Source organism: Acanthochromis polyacanthus, chromosome 18, assembly GCF_021347895.1.
Source record: "Acanthochromis polyacanthus isolate Apoly-LR-REF ecotype Palm Island chromosome 18, KAUST_Apoly_ChrSc, whole genome shotgun sequence".
In the NCBI taxonomy this organism is placed as follows: domain Eukaryota; kingdom Metazoa; phylum Chordata; class Actinopteri; family Pomacentridae; genus Acanthochromis; species Acanthochromis polyacanthus.
Window position 1 is genome coordinate 20,737,355 of NC_067130.1, and position 17,599 is coordinate 20,754,953.

At 38.7% G+C, this 17,599-nt stretch overlaps 1 protein-coding gene across 2 annotated transcripts in view; it reads left to right on the plus strand.

The window, feature by feature from the left end:
• mctp1b (multiple C2 domains, transmembrane 1b) overlaps positions 1-14,922 on the plus strand; it is a 60,793-nt gene extending 45,871 nt beyond the window's left edge. For both annotated transcript variants that reach the window (XM_022202863.2, XM_022202862.2), the window contains 13 exons: positions 340-526; positions 613-706; positions 829-931; positions 1,585-1,687; positions 1,817-1,918; positions 2,149-2,223; positions 3,704-3,823; positions 3,899-4,009; positions 4,104-4,157; positions 4,632-4,741; positions 4,965-5,074; positions 7,740-7,837; positions 8,534-14,922. In XM_022202863.2, the coding sequence (XP_022058555.2) occupies positions 340-526; positions 613-706; positions 829-931; positions 1,585-1,687; positions 1,817-1,918; positions 2,149-2,223; positions 3,704-3,823; positions 3,899-4,009; positions 4,104-4,157; positions 4,632-4,741; positions 4,965-5,074; positions 7,740-7,837; positions 8,534-8,605 (1,339 nt within the window). In that variant the 3' untranslated portion in view covers positions 8,606-14,922. The remainder of the gene's footprint in view (positions 1-339; positions 527-612; positions 707-828; positions 932-1,584; positions 1,688-1,816; positions 1,919-2,148; positions 2,224-3,703; positions 3,824-3,898; positions 4,010-4,103; positions 4,158-4,631; positions 4,742-4,964; positions 5,075-7,739; positions 7,838-8,533) is intronic.
• The last annotated feature ends 2,677 nt before the right edge of the window (positions 14,923-17,599 follow it).

Genomic DNA, 17,599 nt, shown 5'->3' on the forward strand with positions numbered 1-17,599 from the left:
AAGTTGTTCCAATTGTTGGAATTTATTGATAATATTATATCCCTTGTTGATTTGTTGACTAATTAAACTGGTGCTGTCAAAAAATATTAGTTATGTTCTGTAATAGACATCAAAACAGACATAGTAAGTCATGCTGTGTCCAAACTTATGGCCATGGCTGTATTCTTAGCTTGATGTCAACACAAAGTATCTCCTTCCTGTTCTACAATGCTTCTAATTAGATGTTTAACATTAATTAAACAAAGTGCAGATCATTATCACTGAAATGATGCAGTTCTATGGGATAAGTTTTTTTTTTTTTTAACAAATCAGGGTGTGTGTGCTGTGTTTGTGGTCCAGCTGCCAGTTGGACCTCTCCACTCTGTCCAAGGAGCGGACTCATCACTTGGAGCTGCCGCTGGAGGAGTCCCGGGGCTTCGTGGTGCTGCTGGTCACACTGACCGCCTCGGCTGCCGTCTCCATCGCCGACCTGGCCGTGACGCCGCTGGACGACCCACAGGAGCGCAGGGAGATACTGAAGCGATACGTAAGCAGAAGTCTAATTACTATCCAGATGGAACGTCTACAAAATTTAAACCAGGATAACTTTGTGTGACCGCTCTCGTTGTCCAGGGCATGTTGAAGTCACTCTCCAACTTCAAAGATGTGGGCATCGTACAGGTGAAGGTGATGAGAGCAGAAGGACTCATGGCTGCAGATGTAAACGGTAATAAAAAAAGTTGGATTTTCTGCTGTCTTCTGCTCATCATGCTCATGTGCTTTGATGTGTTCCAGTATACAGCAACTGTCAATCTGATATTACGCATTTTAACTGGATTGCTCTCTCAGGTAAAAGCGACCCTTTCTGTGTGCTGGAACTGAATAACGACAGACTGCAGACACATACTGTTTACAAGAACCTCAATCCAGAGTGGAACAAAGTCTTCACCTTGTGAGTCAACATTTCTCTGTCTCCATGTTTTGGTAAAGGCAATAGCAGAGCAGAACTAACCATCTAAACCCCAAAAACTCAGAAATCATAAACATGATGTCATTTATCAGCCGGAAACTTTAAAAACAGAAAGAATCATCAGATTTTCAGATTTCCAACAGTCCCTTGAACAGATCATAATGTCGTCTCCAATGGAACAAATCTGAGCTTAAAGTCATGATGTTTCTTTAAATTCATATTATTCTACATGGTTCATTCAATCTCATAGACTGAGAGTAAAATAAAACATATTGGAGCAATAAAATAAATACAGCATGACTCTAAAACAGTACACAGAGGAGCAAGTTGTCAACAGGTTGTTTTAAGTTACATTCAGAAGTGGAATATTTATCTAGAGTTGATATGCAGAGTAACCTGATTTATAGAATCTGTAAAAATCTACACAGTAAAATATCTGTAGTGTGTAGAGCCACTGTTTGTTTCCACTGTTGGTAACACATGTGGGCTCTTTTGTAATGTGGATATTTCAAGAAATTCAACTTTCATTTTTATTTTTTAATGATTTGTGTAACTGTATCAGATTCCACAAAAGACATTTTTACACAGAGCTGCAGTGACGTTCTTTTTGTCATGTTGATTCTCTGCTTCCTCAGTAATGTGAAGGACATCAACTCAGTGCTGGAGGTGACGGTGATGGATGAAGACAGAGACAGAAGCGCAGACTTTCTGGGAAAAGCGGTCATTCCTTTATTAAGTGTGAGCACAACAAAAGACAATCTACAGTCTGACATGCATTTCTACGAAGCATTAGAAAGACTGTTCAGAATATGTAGGTACACTTTAAAGTGAGTAAACCCAAACTGTGACCTCCCTTCTCTTTGTTAGATCCGTAATGGTGAGCAGAAGGGCTACGTGCTGAAGAACAAGGAGCTGACGGGCCCGACCAAAGGAGCCATCTACCTGGAGATCGACGTCATCTACAACACTGTGAGCGTCACACTGTGCTGTGAAGTAAAGAAATGATTCAGTCTGTCTCCATTATGCTGAAATCAGGAGACGTTTGGTCTCCGTCATGATGGTCCATATGAAACGAAACAGCTTTAGCTACATGAAGCTTTAGCACAATACAACACATTTCTGTCTGTAGTCCCTCCTCTGTTCTTAGCTAAGCACTCTAAAGCTGTGATGTGACCTCCATGGGTGTTTTTCCTCTTCAGGTTAAAGCTGCTTTGAGGACTGTGGTCCCCGCAGAGCAGAAATACATAGAGGAAGAACCAAAAGTCTCCAAGCAGGTGTGTTTTATTACCTCCGCCAAGGAGGTTATGTGACACCCGGTGTTTGTCTGTCTGTCTGTCTGTCTATTAGCAAGATAACTCAAAAACGCCTGGGCAGATTCACATGAAATTTTGAGGGGATGTAGACTATGGTAGGAGGAAGAGCTGATTTAATTTTGGTGGCAATCCGGAAAGGATCCTGGATTCTGGATCACTTTGAATTTTTTAGTATGTTTTAGTATGTGGTCCAAAATAGGACAAAAACATCATAGGTTAGTATGTCGTCCAACAAACTGGAGCAAGGTGTCCAGATAGCTCAACTGGTTAAGAAGGTGATTCGTAAACAGAACTGTGTCGGAGACGCAGGTTTGATTCCAGCTCATGATCCTTTACTGCATGGGTTTCCTGTTTTCCTCTCTGTGGGAATGTCAATATCCTTGGCGGAGGTCTGCGCTCTCTGAGTGCTTTTCTAGTTACTCATGTGACGATCAGCGTTGTTTTGTCTGTCTGTCTGTTCGTCTGTTAGCAACATTGCTCAAAAACGGACTAACACATTTCTATGACATTTTCAGGAAAGGTCAGAAATGACATAAGGTTAAACAGATTATATTTTGGCAGTGATGCGGATTATAGTCTGGAGCCACAGATTTGTTAAAGGTTTCTATATCATTGCAAGATAACACGGTGTCACTGTAACTATGACAACAAGTGAACACTACGTCAGCTGCCTGCTGAGGATCACATGATTGCAATCTACTACAAATCGACCGCTTATCGGGAGTTATTCATCGGAAATGATTAAATTGCGGGGGTGTTTCCGAGTCCCATCAATTGTCGCCGCCCGCTACACATTTAGGTGATGTGATTCAGTATCCGTACATAACGTACGCGTGCACAACACACGCCTGTGCCCAGCGCAAGATAATTTTATCTAGATTAAATGACCACGCTATGTAGTGCCGTGATTTCTGATCATCAATAACTAATAAACAAAGGATGGATTTCTATAAAAAATGCTGCATTTCTGTCAATGCTATATGGGAGAATGAACAGCCTTGGTGAAGCACTGCGCTCTCTAAATGCTTTTCTTGTTATTTATGGACTCATCACGTGAACAATCAGTCAAAGCCCCCACCTGACAGCTTAGGAATCAGCTGTTTTTTATGTACAATATCTTTAGTATATTTAATGAAGCTTCTTTTAGTTATGTGCCCTTGAAGTACATAAGGGTGAGTTGAAATTTTTATTTTTTAATTTTATAGCATTTTTTAACTTCATTAGTGTACACTACCAGTCAAAAGTTTGGACACACCTTCTCATTCAATGCTTTTTATTTCTTTGTATTATTTTCTACGTTGCAGATTACTACTGAAGATGAATACGTGTTGATATAGTGACGTTACAGTGCAGATTATTGAGGATACATCCACTGTTGGTTTGCTTCTGCACATGTTGACAGCTGAAAATGACAGAAATGTGTTTACTTTGTGTCCTTCAGTTGCTCCAGCAGAACTTTAACCGGGTGAAGCGGTGCATCATGGTCCTGATCAGCTATGGGACATACATCAACAGCTGCTTTGAATGGGAGTCTGCACAGCGAAGCACCATCTCTTTGGTGGTAAGAAAAGCACTGATACACACTTGCATGCGCACGTGTTGTTGTGTTGTGCTTGAGTATCTTGCCTTTTTGCAGCTGTTTGTGGTGGTGGTGTGGAACTTCGAGCTCTATATGCTGCCTCTGGGCCTGCTGCTGCTGCTGGTCTGGAACTACTTCTTCTCCTCCAGCAGGGACATGACTGACATGGTGAGAAAACAAGAACAGAACACAAAGAGGCACAAAGGAACGGCAAATGTGTTGAAAAAAAGTGAAATGATTGTTGACTTCTGTGCTGCTGCAGTCCATGGAGGCCATGTTTGAATGGGAAGATGAAGACGAGGATAAGGAAGACAAGGTAGTGTTGTTATAAAACTGTTACACATCCATGTCAGAAATTTCAACTATACTCATGTTTTGGTGTTTACATACACCACCGTTCAAAAGTTTGGGCTCACCCACGCAATTTCATATAATCCATTAAAACTCACACTTTTTTCATGTAACATAATTACACAAGGGTTTTCTAATCATCAATTAGCCTTTCAGCACCATTAGCTAACACAATATAGCATTAGAAGACAGGAGTGATGGTTGCTGCTCCAAACTTTTGACTGGTAGTGTATTTGACAACAATCGCAAACCTGGACAGGATTCACACATACAACATCTTCCTGCTTTCTTTAAAAAGACTCCAGGTTTGTCAAAACCACATCCAAGATTTATCCAGGTTCTTGAAATATGGTTGCCTCCATGAATAAAACATCACACAGGCATGACTCTGATGAGTGTATGAAACACACTCGCGGATGTTTGTCCTTGTTTCTGTCAGGACTCAGAGCACAAGGGCTTCATGGATAAACTGTACGCCATCCAGGACGTGTTCATCAGCGTGCAGAGCGCTCTGGATGATGTGGCGTCCTACGGAGAGAGGATGAAGAAGTAGGTATCAGGAACATGTGCATCGTTTTTTTCCTTTGTGGTGTTTCCAGCAAGTTATCTGAACTTTAAATGAGCTGTCTGAACCTCACACTATACCAAGTTCTGCTAAGATTTCTAGTTAAGAGGACTAAAGCTTTCTTGATGTCGATTTTATGAATGAATGAAATGCTTCTTGATATTTAGTTTTTATTCATTTTTGGTGTTTTATTTGTTTCTATTACAGCACCGCTAACTGGACAGTGCCTTTTCTAAGCTGGCTGGCGATCACTGCCTTATGTTTTGCCACATTTCTGCTCTACCTCATACCTCTACGATACCTCGTGCTCGCATGGGGTGAGTTTCACACAATAACTATATAGATAGATAGATAGATAGATAGATAGATAGATAGATAGATAGATAGATAGATAGATAGATAGATAGATGTTATCTTGTGTATGTAACTGGTATAGGTTTTCTTGTATATTGCAGTTTTTGTCATCTGAAGAATAATTAAAATAAAAACACATACTGCAAGACAGGGGTGTCAAATATACGGCCAGTGGACCAAAACTGGGCTGCCAGACGGTCCAATCTGGCCCACAGAACAACTTTGCAAAGTGTAAAAATTAAAGCGACAACATCAACTCCAAATTGTAAACTTTTAAAACTGTATTTAAAATAATATCTAGACAGGGATTAAAGTTCTCCGTCTGTAGACGGATTTCCGTCAGTTGGAAAAAGAGGGAGGGAAAAAAAAGTTGCACGCGCATTTGTTGTGATTGAGTTTTGACTATGGAATTAATGACGCTGGTGTAAACCAGTAAAGCCAGTCAGAGCCTTGCTATTAGCCAATCAGAAACACAGGACGGCGGCTTCACCACTGCCCCCCAGAGAAGGATCTGGAGCTTCTCTCAGCCACTCCGCTCCAGTGATGAAAAAACAAAGCACGAACGGGTCCGCTGGTATGAGGGGACAATGTAACCAGAAAATATAAAAATAAAAAAAGCACCCCCTCCTCAGCCGGCCGGACAAGCGGGGCTGTGGTGCCGCGCTAATGCACAAATGAAACGTCCATGACGCGGTAGCGGAGGTCCAGTAGGCGTTCGGGGCTCAGGGGTCCGGTCTAGCCCAGCGCGTGTCACCAGTGGCTTCCACCACCACCTGTTATCTGTCCCGCGTCGGCTGCTTCGCTCCAACAGTGGTGAGACACTCAAGTCGCGGCCCGCGTGCGCGCTCACCCCCGCCCGTGCCTGTTTACGTCAGGTCCCGCACCGAGTTTGCCGTATTTTCCACATGCTAATGTGGACGCACTGATTCTGAAAGAAGGTTCGAACGTTTCAGAATTGATAAATATGTTAAAAAACAAATGGAGATGGGCATGGCTTAATGAGACAGGCGACGACGGAAAGCCAGTTAGCTCTTGGTGCAAAAAGCTAAAACTGCCAGGAACTTGTGTTTGTGTTGTGTGCCACAAAAATATTCCGTATGGCAGTAATGGCAAAAAAAAGTGCTTATGCGCCATCAGGCAGAAGTGCTGTTCGTTCCCTGCAGCACACTACCTCCTTGCCAGGTGCTACAACAACAAGTGAGATCTGTGCAACTATGACTGACTGTGTGTGTAACTTGAAAGTTCGCATATCGCTGAGCATGACCTGTCTTTCACCATGTCTCAGCCACTCGTTGACCTAGTCAAGTCCATTGCACAAGATCTGAGAGCACTCTTCAGATTGTCCATTTCAAATGCACATGCCTCCTATCTCTGCACACATGGCATTGCTGTTCAGCACCAAATTGAACTGTCAGCCAGCTGGAGTCGCAGCAACACCAAAGAAAACCCAGAAACGAACATCGAGTGTGCTTAAATTATTTGGTTTTACCTCTAAAAAACAAAATAAATAATTCAAACTTGTGTTTAGTTCTGGCACTATTACACTTTTGTTAATTGTTCTATTTATAATTGTTCTGTCCTGTTCCTGAGGAATAAAACCTGAACAGAAAAGATTTGTAGATGGTTACTTGTTTGACTCCAATACAAACTGAGTCAAGCCCTGCAAAAAGCATCAGTTTTAATTGAATAGAACAAAACATTTAAGTTAAAAGCAAATGACAACAATAAATAAACCTCTCAAAACAACTTAAATGCTGTATTAGAGAAACTGAGGGACTAATACAGCATTTAACCTTTTTTCTTGAAATCTTTGGGAAACTATTGCCCGAAAAAGGTGTCATTCTTAATGTGCAGTGCAGCATATTGCAGGGGAATATGAACTGGTCTGAAAAAAAAATTCAGTCAAAAAATTTTTTTTTGCTTTAATCCCTGTATCTAGACCTTGACAAGTTGTTTTGATCATAAAGTAAAATACTATGTTGTTTAGTTCCAGATATGTGCTACTAAATATTTTGTGTCTTTGTAGACATGCTGTGATCTGTAAGTTGTAATGTGTAAATGATAAACTGAGGCATAATATTGTTGAAACTGAGCTTATTTTTCTTTAGACATTTCAGGCTGATTATAATGTTTTGTGAAAAGATAATTGATTAAATGTGAACATTTTCAGAGTGTACATTTTTGCACTAAAACACAGGGAAACATTTGGCGCTGGTTGTGGTTGGTTATGTGCTATTATGCTCTGATTTTGCTGTTACGGAACACTTGAAATCAAATTGGACTGTATGTGACACCTGAACTAAAATGAGTTTGACACCCCTGCTGTAAGAAATAGACATATTATCTGTTATGCTTGTCCATCTGTTTGTGTGTGCGCAACATTACAACATTAGTGATCCTAATGGACCGCTGCAGACTTATTGGGACTTATACGTCAGAAATCACGCAACGACTGAGCAGCCTTGGTGGAGTACTGTGCACTCTGAGTGCTTTTCTACCTAATTATTGGAATATAGCATTTTTTTATCCTTGTGACTTGTACTGTTGAACTGGATAGTTACAGTGTAATAGTGTGCAGCATATCATGATGGGGGAGGGAGTCACACCCTGATCTCTTCTCTTCTGTAGGTGTGAATAAGTTTACCAAGAAGCTGCGAAATCCGTATGCGATCGACAACAACGAGCTTCTTGACTTCCTATCCAGGGTGCCCTCTGATGTTCAAGTGGTGAGTAACTGCAGACAGGAACACATGACTAGGAGCTCTGTAAGGTACACTGTATGCAGGAGCATGCGGAGTCAGTAAATTGTAACGCTGATGGCACAACATCACACTGAATCCAGTTTCTTGAGAGTTGCTGCTCACACTTCTTGCATGCACAGTTCATGCACCTTTTAATGGCAGCACTAAAAGCATGTTTAAGGGTCATCACTACACTACCATTCCAAAGTTTGGGGCCACTTAGAAATGTACTTATTATTGGAAGAAAAGCAATTTTTTTCAATGAAGATAACATTAAATGAATCAGAAATACAGTCTAGGTATTGTTGATGTAGTAAATAACTATTGTAGCTGGAAACGGCTGATGTTTAATGGAATATCTACATAGAGGTACAGAGGAACATTTCCAGCAACCATCACTCCTGTGTTCTAATGCTACATTGTGTTAGCTAATGGTGTTGAAAGGCTCACTGATGACTAGAAAAACCCTTGTGCAATTATGTTAGCACATGAATAAAAGTGTGAGTTTTCATGGAAAACATGACTGTATTTCTGATTTTTATTGTTATTGTCATTGTAAAAAATGCTTTTCTTTCAAAAATAAGGAAATTTCTAAGTGAGCCCAAACATTTGAGCACTTGTAGATGTGTTATGTTTTCTATTCTAATGTGGCTAACTGTGATTGTGTTTGTTGGTGCACAGATGCAGTATCGTGAGCTGAGGGTTGATCCTGGACAAAGTCCCAACAAGCGCCGGAGGACCAACCTGAGCTAGCTGTAAACATTTTACCTGTAAACAAAGTCAAATACGTTATTTATAAATTTCTTGTATATTCTCATTATTATGAGAACTTGTTTTTGTTTTGTTACTGTGGGAAGATTTATTTTCTAAATCTTGTAAAGGACACAATGAAGCTCTTTGAGTTTTTTTTTTAATCCTTTTTATTTCTCCACACAAACTTATAATATTATTGATAATGAATGTCACAATCTGTCTGTACGTGTGTGTTATAAAAAGTCTGCATGTGATGAAGGTGTGCTGCATGGAACCGGTGCATTTCCTTTTTTATTATTTCTTTTTTGTGCCGTGTTGAAGTGGATGTGTTGTCAGTGTGTGAAGCTATTTTAAAGATAGAGCTGCATGTTATTGCTGCTGCTGTTATTCCATGTAATCACAGTATGAACACATACTCAGTAAATAATGCCTCATATTTCATAAACTCCACACTACCACGCTGCATGTTCGATTTATGAACTGTTCCTTTATGTTCTTAGTAGCATCAGCTGGACTTCAGCCGGAATAAAGTGTTGCTATGGGGATTTAGACCAAAGAAAAAGAGGTACTCGCACCCAGTTTTACATGTAAAGTTTCGATTTATCCTGAAGAGAAAAGAGCAAACCTGGCACTGGGTCCCGAATCCACAGATATGCGAAATAATTTTATCAATCATAAATTGTCTTCCTTCTCTTTTAGCATGACTCTGTGTCAGAATTTACTTTCATGGCTGAAATTATCTAGGTTTATATATTGCTCTTTTGTTTAAATTTGTATACATGTAAAGTAACTAATTCCCATAAACAACTGATTATGCTTGTGTTATTTTGTCACATGTTTGGGACTGCAACTATCAATTATTAGACCTGTAGTGTTGAGAACAACATTTTTGAGGGTCTAAAGCTGCTTGAAAACTCATGAAACTTTGCTTCAGAAGTGGTAAAATGCTTTTTTTAAGTGTTTTTTTTTTTTCTTTTTGGGATGTCCCAATCCGATGTTAAAGATTGGGATTAGAAAGCACCAAGGCAGTTTTTAACCAGTCAGTATAGGCACAAACCTAATCCTGATCCTTTGTTTACATCTGCTGTCACACCGGTGTTGTAAAGGAAGAGCACAGTTTGTGGCAGGATGCAAATTTAGAATTATTTTCTTAGTAATCAGCAGCATTTACAATCAATAATGGATTCACAGATAACACACACTGATCACAGTGGATGTTTGTTCTGTGTGGACAAACGAGCTGCAAATGTAGCTCCATTACAAAAGTCACTGTGGTATAACAACGCTGTCCTCAGTCTCAGTTTGTTTGAAACACATGATCTCTGACTTACTGTCAAACACATACACTCCCAGTCAAAGGTTTGGACACACCTTCTCATTTATGGGGTTTTTCTTTATTTTCATGACTACTTACATTGTAGATTCTCACTGAAGGCATCAAAACTATGAATGAACACGTATGGAATTATGCAGTAAACAAAAAAGTATGAAATAAGTCAAAAGATGTTTTGTACTTTAGATTCTTCTAGATGTGTTTGGGACAACAAACACAAGGAGTGGACATTAGACCAGTGGAAATCCGTGCTTTGGTCTGATGAGTCCAAATTTGAGATCTTTGGTTCCACCTGCCGTGTCTTTACAGAAAAGGTGAACAGATGATCTCTACATGTATGGTTCCCACCATGAAGCATGGAGGAGGAGGTGTGATGGTGTGGGGGTGCTTTGCTGGTGACACTGTTGGGGATTTATTCAAATTTGGAGTCACATTGAACCAGCATGGCTACCACAGCATCCTGCAGTGACATGCCATCACATCTGGTTTGCATTTACTTGGACCATCATTTATTTTTCAACAGGACCCCAAACACACCTCCATGCTGAGTAAGGACCATCTGACCAAGAAGGAGAGTGATGAAGTGCTGCATCAGATGACCTGGTCTCCACAGTCACCTGACCTAAAACCATTTCAGGTGACGACTTCATGAAGCTCATGGAGAGAATGCCACGAGTGTGCAAAGCAGTAATCAAAGCAAAGGGTGGCTATTCTGAAGAATCTAAAATATAAAACATGGTTTGACTTATCTCACACTTTTTTGTTTACTACATAATTCCATATGTGTTCACTCACTGTTTTGATGCCTTCAGTAGGAATCTACAATGCAAATTGTTATGATAATGAAGAAAAACCATTAAATAGGGTGTGTCCAAACCTTTGACTGGCAGTGTATATTGGATTTATTTTTATTAACTTTTGAAGTGTGTATTAGCAATTAGAATGGAGTCAGATTGGGAGTGGGTTTTGGCAGATGCTAAATTTTAAATGACTGAATGGCTCAGGGGCAAAAACTTGATCAGGACATGTCTAGTTCTTTTATGGCATGACTGGGGCAAATGGCTCAATAATCTCCACTACAAAACCTTATAGTTTCAGCCTTCACATGTGGTTTTATGTACAAAAAAGCCTATTGATGCCATGCCCCAGAATGTCACAATAGTTACTCCAGTTTGAATTTGCTGTGGCATTTTGGCACATCTTTTGCATTTAGAGCCCTTCTACAAGCTCCCCTTCGAGAGTGAATCACAGCAGCTTCACATTTGGTCGGTGTCGTTTCAAGACCTTTGAGATGCAAAGTTACCACACTTATGACTTGTTATTGATGCCGAAGCTGCAGGTTTCACTCTTGTACCATGAAAGCAGAAGATCTTCAGTCCGACTTATGTTGCAGACATCATGTGATTTAAGTTCAGTTTACGCGTATGTGGGTGCAATACACAATGTGCAGCAATATAATCCACTGCCAAGCAGTCCAAGCAGGGAATAACAGCTTCATTGTTTTTGTGTGTTTAAAATCACAACACATTGAAACAGGCCAAGGTTGAGCTACTTGCTTTGATCATATAGTAAAGGATTATTTCGTATTTTGTATAGTAAAGTCATTTGATGCAGCAGTCAGAGAGTTAATGACTGAATGTTCACTCTATAAAACATCATGAGACAGTGAAAAACAACATTTCAGCAAAGGCAAGATGCTTTATTTGTCTGACCAGCAGTCAGAACTCCAAAATGTTGCTTTTACTGTTGAAGAAAATGTGTGCATATTGGGGTTGCCAGTTCAATTTCTAAGAGTCCCCTGATTAATCAGCAAATTAGCTCAGCTCTACACCATAAATGTAAAAAACAACAACACACATTTTTCATTGATTGAGGTGCAAAAAATACAGAAAAATAATGGAAAATATTCATTTGCTGGAATCAAAGTTGAGTCAGTTTTACTTGAGATCATTTGTGTTTTGGGCTTTTTAATGTTTAATGAATCATATTTACATGATTAAAAACAATGAAATTACCTATAATAATGACAATAAATGTATATGATGACCGATAGATACATGGATAGAAGACAAGTTATATGATAAAAGCTTTATTTTGAGTACCACCGCTTCTGAATAGTATGCACTGATGAAAACACTTTAATCTAACCTTTTTGGTGTGAAATCATCAGAATTACACTACCGTTCAAAAGTTTGGCATCACCTTGACAATTTCATGTCATCCATGAAAACTCACTTTATTCATGTGCTAACTTAATTGCACAAAAGGGTTTTCTCATGATCAGTTAGCCTTTCAACACAATTAGCTAACACAATGTAGCTGTTTCCAGCTAGAGTAGTCATTTACCACAAAAACAATAACTAGACTGTATTTCTGATTAATGTTATCTTTAATGGAAAAGATGCTTTTCTTTCAAAAATAAGGACATTTCTAAGTGACCCCAAACTTTTGAACGGTAGAGTGCACAAGAAATCTCTAAACAAATCTAGGAATTAAACTGACAATTTCATCTATTAAATAGCAAGAAAATAGTAATAATATTATGCATTTGTGAATATATTTTTACTACCTTGTCATGTAAAAAAAAATGCATTTTATGGTTTGAAGGTTATGCAAAGTTTCAACTTTTAATGTTATTTTGGACAGTCTAATTTTTTTTAAAAAATATTATTGATATTTTTGTGCATTTAAAACCTTTTTCTGTAAAAAGGGAACTTCTTCCAATAATAATAACAATAATATAAGCAGAATGAGATCTGGGATTATTGAAGGTTCTGTGAGCATAATGGGCTCTTGGTCGTGTTCCTCGAGTCATTCCTGAGCAGTTTTTGCTCAGGTGTTGTGCTGATGTCATGAATAGCAGGAGACAAGGATTCTCAGCAGAGCACTGCTTCGTTTATTAATGATTGATATTATTTACTCCACTTGTCAGTGGTTTTTAGTGTTGTAGTTGATTGGTATAAAGCCATAAGATAAGAATGAATTTTAAGAAGGAGATACAGAAATAATGACTGGTGACTGTCACGTGGAGAGGAGGTGTGACAGTTCACTGATTTTAAGCATTTAGCTCTAATTCATCGATGGATGTGTGTTTACTGACAAATGTGCCTCTCTGTGGTGTGCTTGGGAAGCTCGAGAGATTACTAGGAGTATGGATGTAAGAGTGGAGCCATGTTTTTCTTTTACCACCACCAACGACAACAACTAAGAGTGTATGGAAGATTTAAGATGCCTCAATAAAAATAAATACAAGAAATACAGTTGGTTGCTAAACACGTAAAAACCTGCACAAACAAAAGCAACACACAAAACGTTGTCCATCTACAAAGAAAATAAAGGAGATAAATGCTCAGGATTTGTTTTTGATTTTTTTTTAAGTCAACTAGTGTCAGCCATGTTTTTTATGCTGCCCGTAGTCTCTAGAAGCAGAAACAGCTGATCAGCCATGGCTTCAACAATGATTATTTTCATTATTAATACATAGGAAGTATTTTTTTCAACAATACATTTTTAAAGGACCTTTGATTGTGCTCCAAATAATTCAGTTAGTTGTTTGTGTTTTACTTCACTGAATTTGTGTACAATACCGTTGAAAAGTTTGGGGTCACTTAGAAATGTCCTTATTTTTTCAGATCAAAAAGGACTAGAAAGTATAAAAGCTGTTATGTGGAGATGGAGAAAGTGCTGATAAATTCTAAAGTAAAAGTACTGTTACTTTATTTAATTTTCACTCAAGTAAAAGCTAAATGCTTGAGTGAAAACTATCACAAAACACAAAGGTTTTCATTAATGTTTGTAAGTTATTAAACCTCTAATGACGTTATGTTCAACCAACAAACTACACTGAGTTTGAGGAATCGGTTTCAAAGTGTTGATTGCAACATATTTGATGCCTGGTAGCAAAAACACAAGTTTCAGATTGTATTACATTGTGTGTAATGTACCGCTTTCCCAAAATATGGTTAAAAACTGTAAAATACTGTGCTTCTTTCTCAGCCAAACACCAATATCTCATTGTGATTTACATCCAGCACTGGTACCAGTGCACAGAACAAAGAAAAAAGAATAGATTTCAAAAGAATATGTTTCTGAGTAATGTTGTGAACAGACAGACAGACAGACAACGGATAACTCTACCACGTTCCTTGGTGGCATAAAACTCACACACACACACACACAGACACACACACACACACACACACACACACACACAGACACACACACACACACACACGTGTGTGTGTCTTGCTATCATTGTGGGGACATACCATTGACTCCCATTCATATCTAACCCCTAACCCTTACCCTAACCCTAACCTTAACCAAACCCTAACCCTAACCAAAACAATGCCTAACCCTAAAGAAACGTTTTTGCACTTTTACGTTTTTCAGTAACAACAACATGGCCAAGAAAACACTGTTTAAACTTGTGGGGACCGAAATGAGGTCCCCACAAGTGACATAATTTTCGGTTTTCCTACAGTTGTGGGGACATTTGGTCCCCACAATGTAGCAAAAACATGGGCACACACACACACACACACACACATATATATATATATATGAATATTTTTATTTTGGCATTTTAAGTCTTCCATAAAAGGTCCCTAAAGGTTTTTCCAGGAAGCTGAGTTTATTTAATCAGAGTTAATGAACATCAACGTGTCTTTTTTTTCTTTGAATCAGTTTGTAATGATCGTGGAAGGCTTCACTGATCCTGCATGTCTGTGTAAGCAGCTGTTTGTGAGTGTTGTTGCATGACTGAACATAAACTATATGCAAGTGCATTTCTGGATACTGAATGTGAAGCTCATCTAATGAAAGCTGTGTTATCGATCTGATACGCTGTTTACTGTCTCACCACCAAATCATCACTTCTGATGCTTTGCACATGTTCTGTTTCTGTTTCGATGTGCTGCTGAAGTCAAACACAGACTGTAATGACTGAGCAGTATTTGTCTGAGTAAACATATTTCTACACAGATCCATGTGGCTTTATGTGCTGATTTAAAGTTTCAAGACGGAGGTTAGGCAAGAACATTAGAGGAGATATTTGCAGAGGTGGTACTGAAGCATAGAAGATGACTAAACAGGCCTCTGATCCAAATGAAAACAATGCAAACCATGAGGAGCACGGCTGTATTGGGATGCACCGTATTAGATTTTAGCTGATGCCCACACTCAGCCACTCCATAAAGTTTGGTGACATTCAGTTTTTATCTAAACCTGATAACTGTCAGTTGTACTGAAGACATAATACTGACTGTAAAATAATGTGAATCTCTGACTTTTGAAATGTTTAAAGCATTTGATGAAGTTAAACTGCCAAGCTCTGAATATGACTTTCTAGGTTTGCCTTGATATGTTCATTATTTTTCAATATTCTCTTTACTTTCTTTGTAGTTTATAGTGACTTGAGTTGTTGGAGTTTGTTTTATCAAATTGTTCATTTTTTTCTGTGCTTACCACAGAAAATCTTTGGTAAAAAGCCGCAACCAAAAGTTATACAGGCAGTCGTGTTCTTTGAAGAAAAAGCTGTATGATTTTTTTAAAGTGTGAATTATAACAACAGTTTTTTTTTTCTTTTTTTAAATACTTAGTGAAGAAATTCAACTCATAACAGAAACTGGTGCTAAATTGATTTTCTTTCAAGTCATTTAAATAAATATTTCCACTTTGAGGTTCTTTGTGCTTGTAGTGCCCCGGTTCAATCCAGCCATTCCAAATAGATAATATATGTTTTAAAATGTAGTTAAGTTCAATTAAATTAAATGTATTCATTTACAGATACACAGTGGGTGATTCAGTTCCTTCTAAATTCCCAAGTTATAAGTGATTCTCTGCACGATATGAATGATAAATTCTGTAGGCCAACACAGCTCTGCATTTAGCTTGTCAGAACATTGTCTCTTTTATTTATTCATTGACTAGCATGTCATTGTGGCGACGCCTTCTGATCTACTTCAATGTTGTATTTTTGACCAGCAGAGGGCTTCAAACCTAATTTTTACCTGAATCAAGAGCCTGAAACTGTACCCAGTACCGGTATTAACACTACAGTTGTGAAATATTTTATTATACATAATAAAATTGGAAGCTCATTTAAGAAAAAAATAATTTTAACAATTCACTGAAACACCTGTGTGTAATTTTACTAGTTTAGTGGTTTCCAGCATTGAGGTTGAGCCTCTTTAAAGTGACATCAGATAAATCTAAAGGGCTGTGAGATCATTCATGAGACCAAAAAAGAAAAAAAAAGAAAAGAAATTCTGCTGCAGAAATTTACATTAAACCTTAAAAGTTGTACTGTGAAAATAAGTTTGGATAAGTTGTGGAACAGCTAAAAAAATGTTTTGAAAGTTTATATAGATTTTTTTTTTAATCAGCTAACAATTGAGTAGGTCAGGTAGGAACCTTATAAAGAGATTTTATATGCAGTGACCCATGCTAGTTGGCATGTTAAAGTGTAAATAGGACGGAGAGTCAGGCAGTAATACGACAGCTCAGATCTGTTATTATCTCATGTACGATGCTTTACTATTGTACTATTTACTACAGTATCTTTTTTTCGGAGTGACGTAGTGTTTAAAATCTCTGGCTCTGTGTGTCGTCTCTAATGCTGTCTGATAAAGCGTTTCTTTTAGTGGAGGTCATTTCAGTAAGATCTCGCTCATCGTGGTTTGTTCTGTTGTCATTGTAGCCTTCTAGTTGTAGCCGCTGCAGTTGTTAGAAGGTGTCCCACTTCAGGTTTGCTCTCTTTTCTTAGACCAGGTAGGATCACAGTGAGATTTGAAATGGCCACGCAATCACACCTTCACATTAAATCAGTCTACTGGCTTAAAGGAAAAGGGTTGAATGAAATAAGAGGAGGTCATTTCTGAAGGATATTTTGATTCCACAGTTTGTCAATCCTCTGAACCCCAAAAGCCATGTTATCTTTAAAAAAAAAAACATCAAGATGACTTTCTGTCAGCCAGAAATTGTAGCAACAGAAAAAACTGTTGTGCTATCAACTGTGTCCTTGAATGTACGGTATCATCTGTGACATACAGTTCTGACAGGAAAATTGACCTAATATAAGGTTCTATGTGTTATTTTTAATTCAAATCAATGTATTTTTGTTAGGCTCTTGCTTTGGCCCCTGCCCTTCTTCCCCCTTTCTTCCTCTTTTTCCTCCTTTCTTGTCTCCTGATCTGTTTCCGTTTTGTCCTGCCTTTTTGGTTCCCTGTCTGTCACCTCTCCCTCATGTCTCTCTCTCTCCCTGCCACTCGCCCTCCTGCTCTACCTGCACTCTGCCTGCTGATTACCCCAATGACTGTCAGCTGCAATAATCAGTAAACTCAGCTCACCTTTCCACAAGCTCTCCTCACTATTTAAACCTTGCTCAGTCAGTCCATTCCCCACCAAACCTGCCCCCTCTGGACTGCTACATGGACTCTTCTACTTCCCCTCTTGGGCTCTGTTGTGCCTCTGTCTGTTTTGGATTTTCCCCAGCCCGTTTTCCCCTCGGTTGTCAGTTCCCCCATGTTGTGAGTACCTCCCTTTTGCTTAGTTGTTTCTTCAGTTTTGTAGTTCTTAGGGTTTTGCTTGTAGAGTTTTTGGTGGTTTGATTTAGTTCTGTCCCTCCGTTTATGTATTGGTTGATTATTTAGTTCAATAAA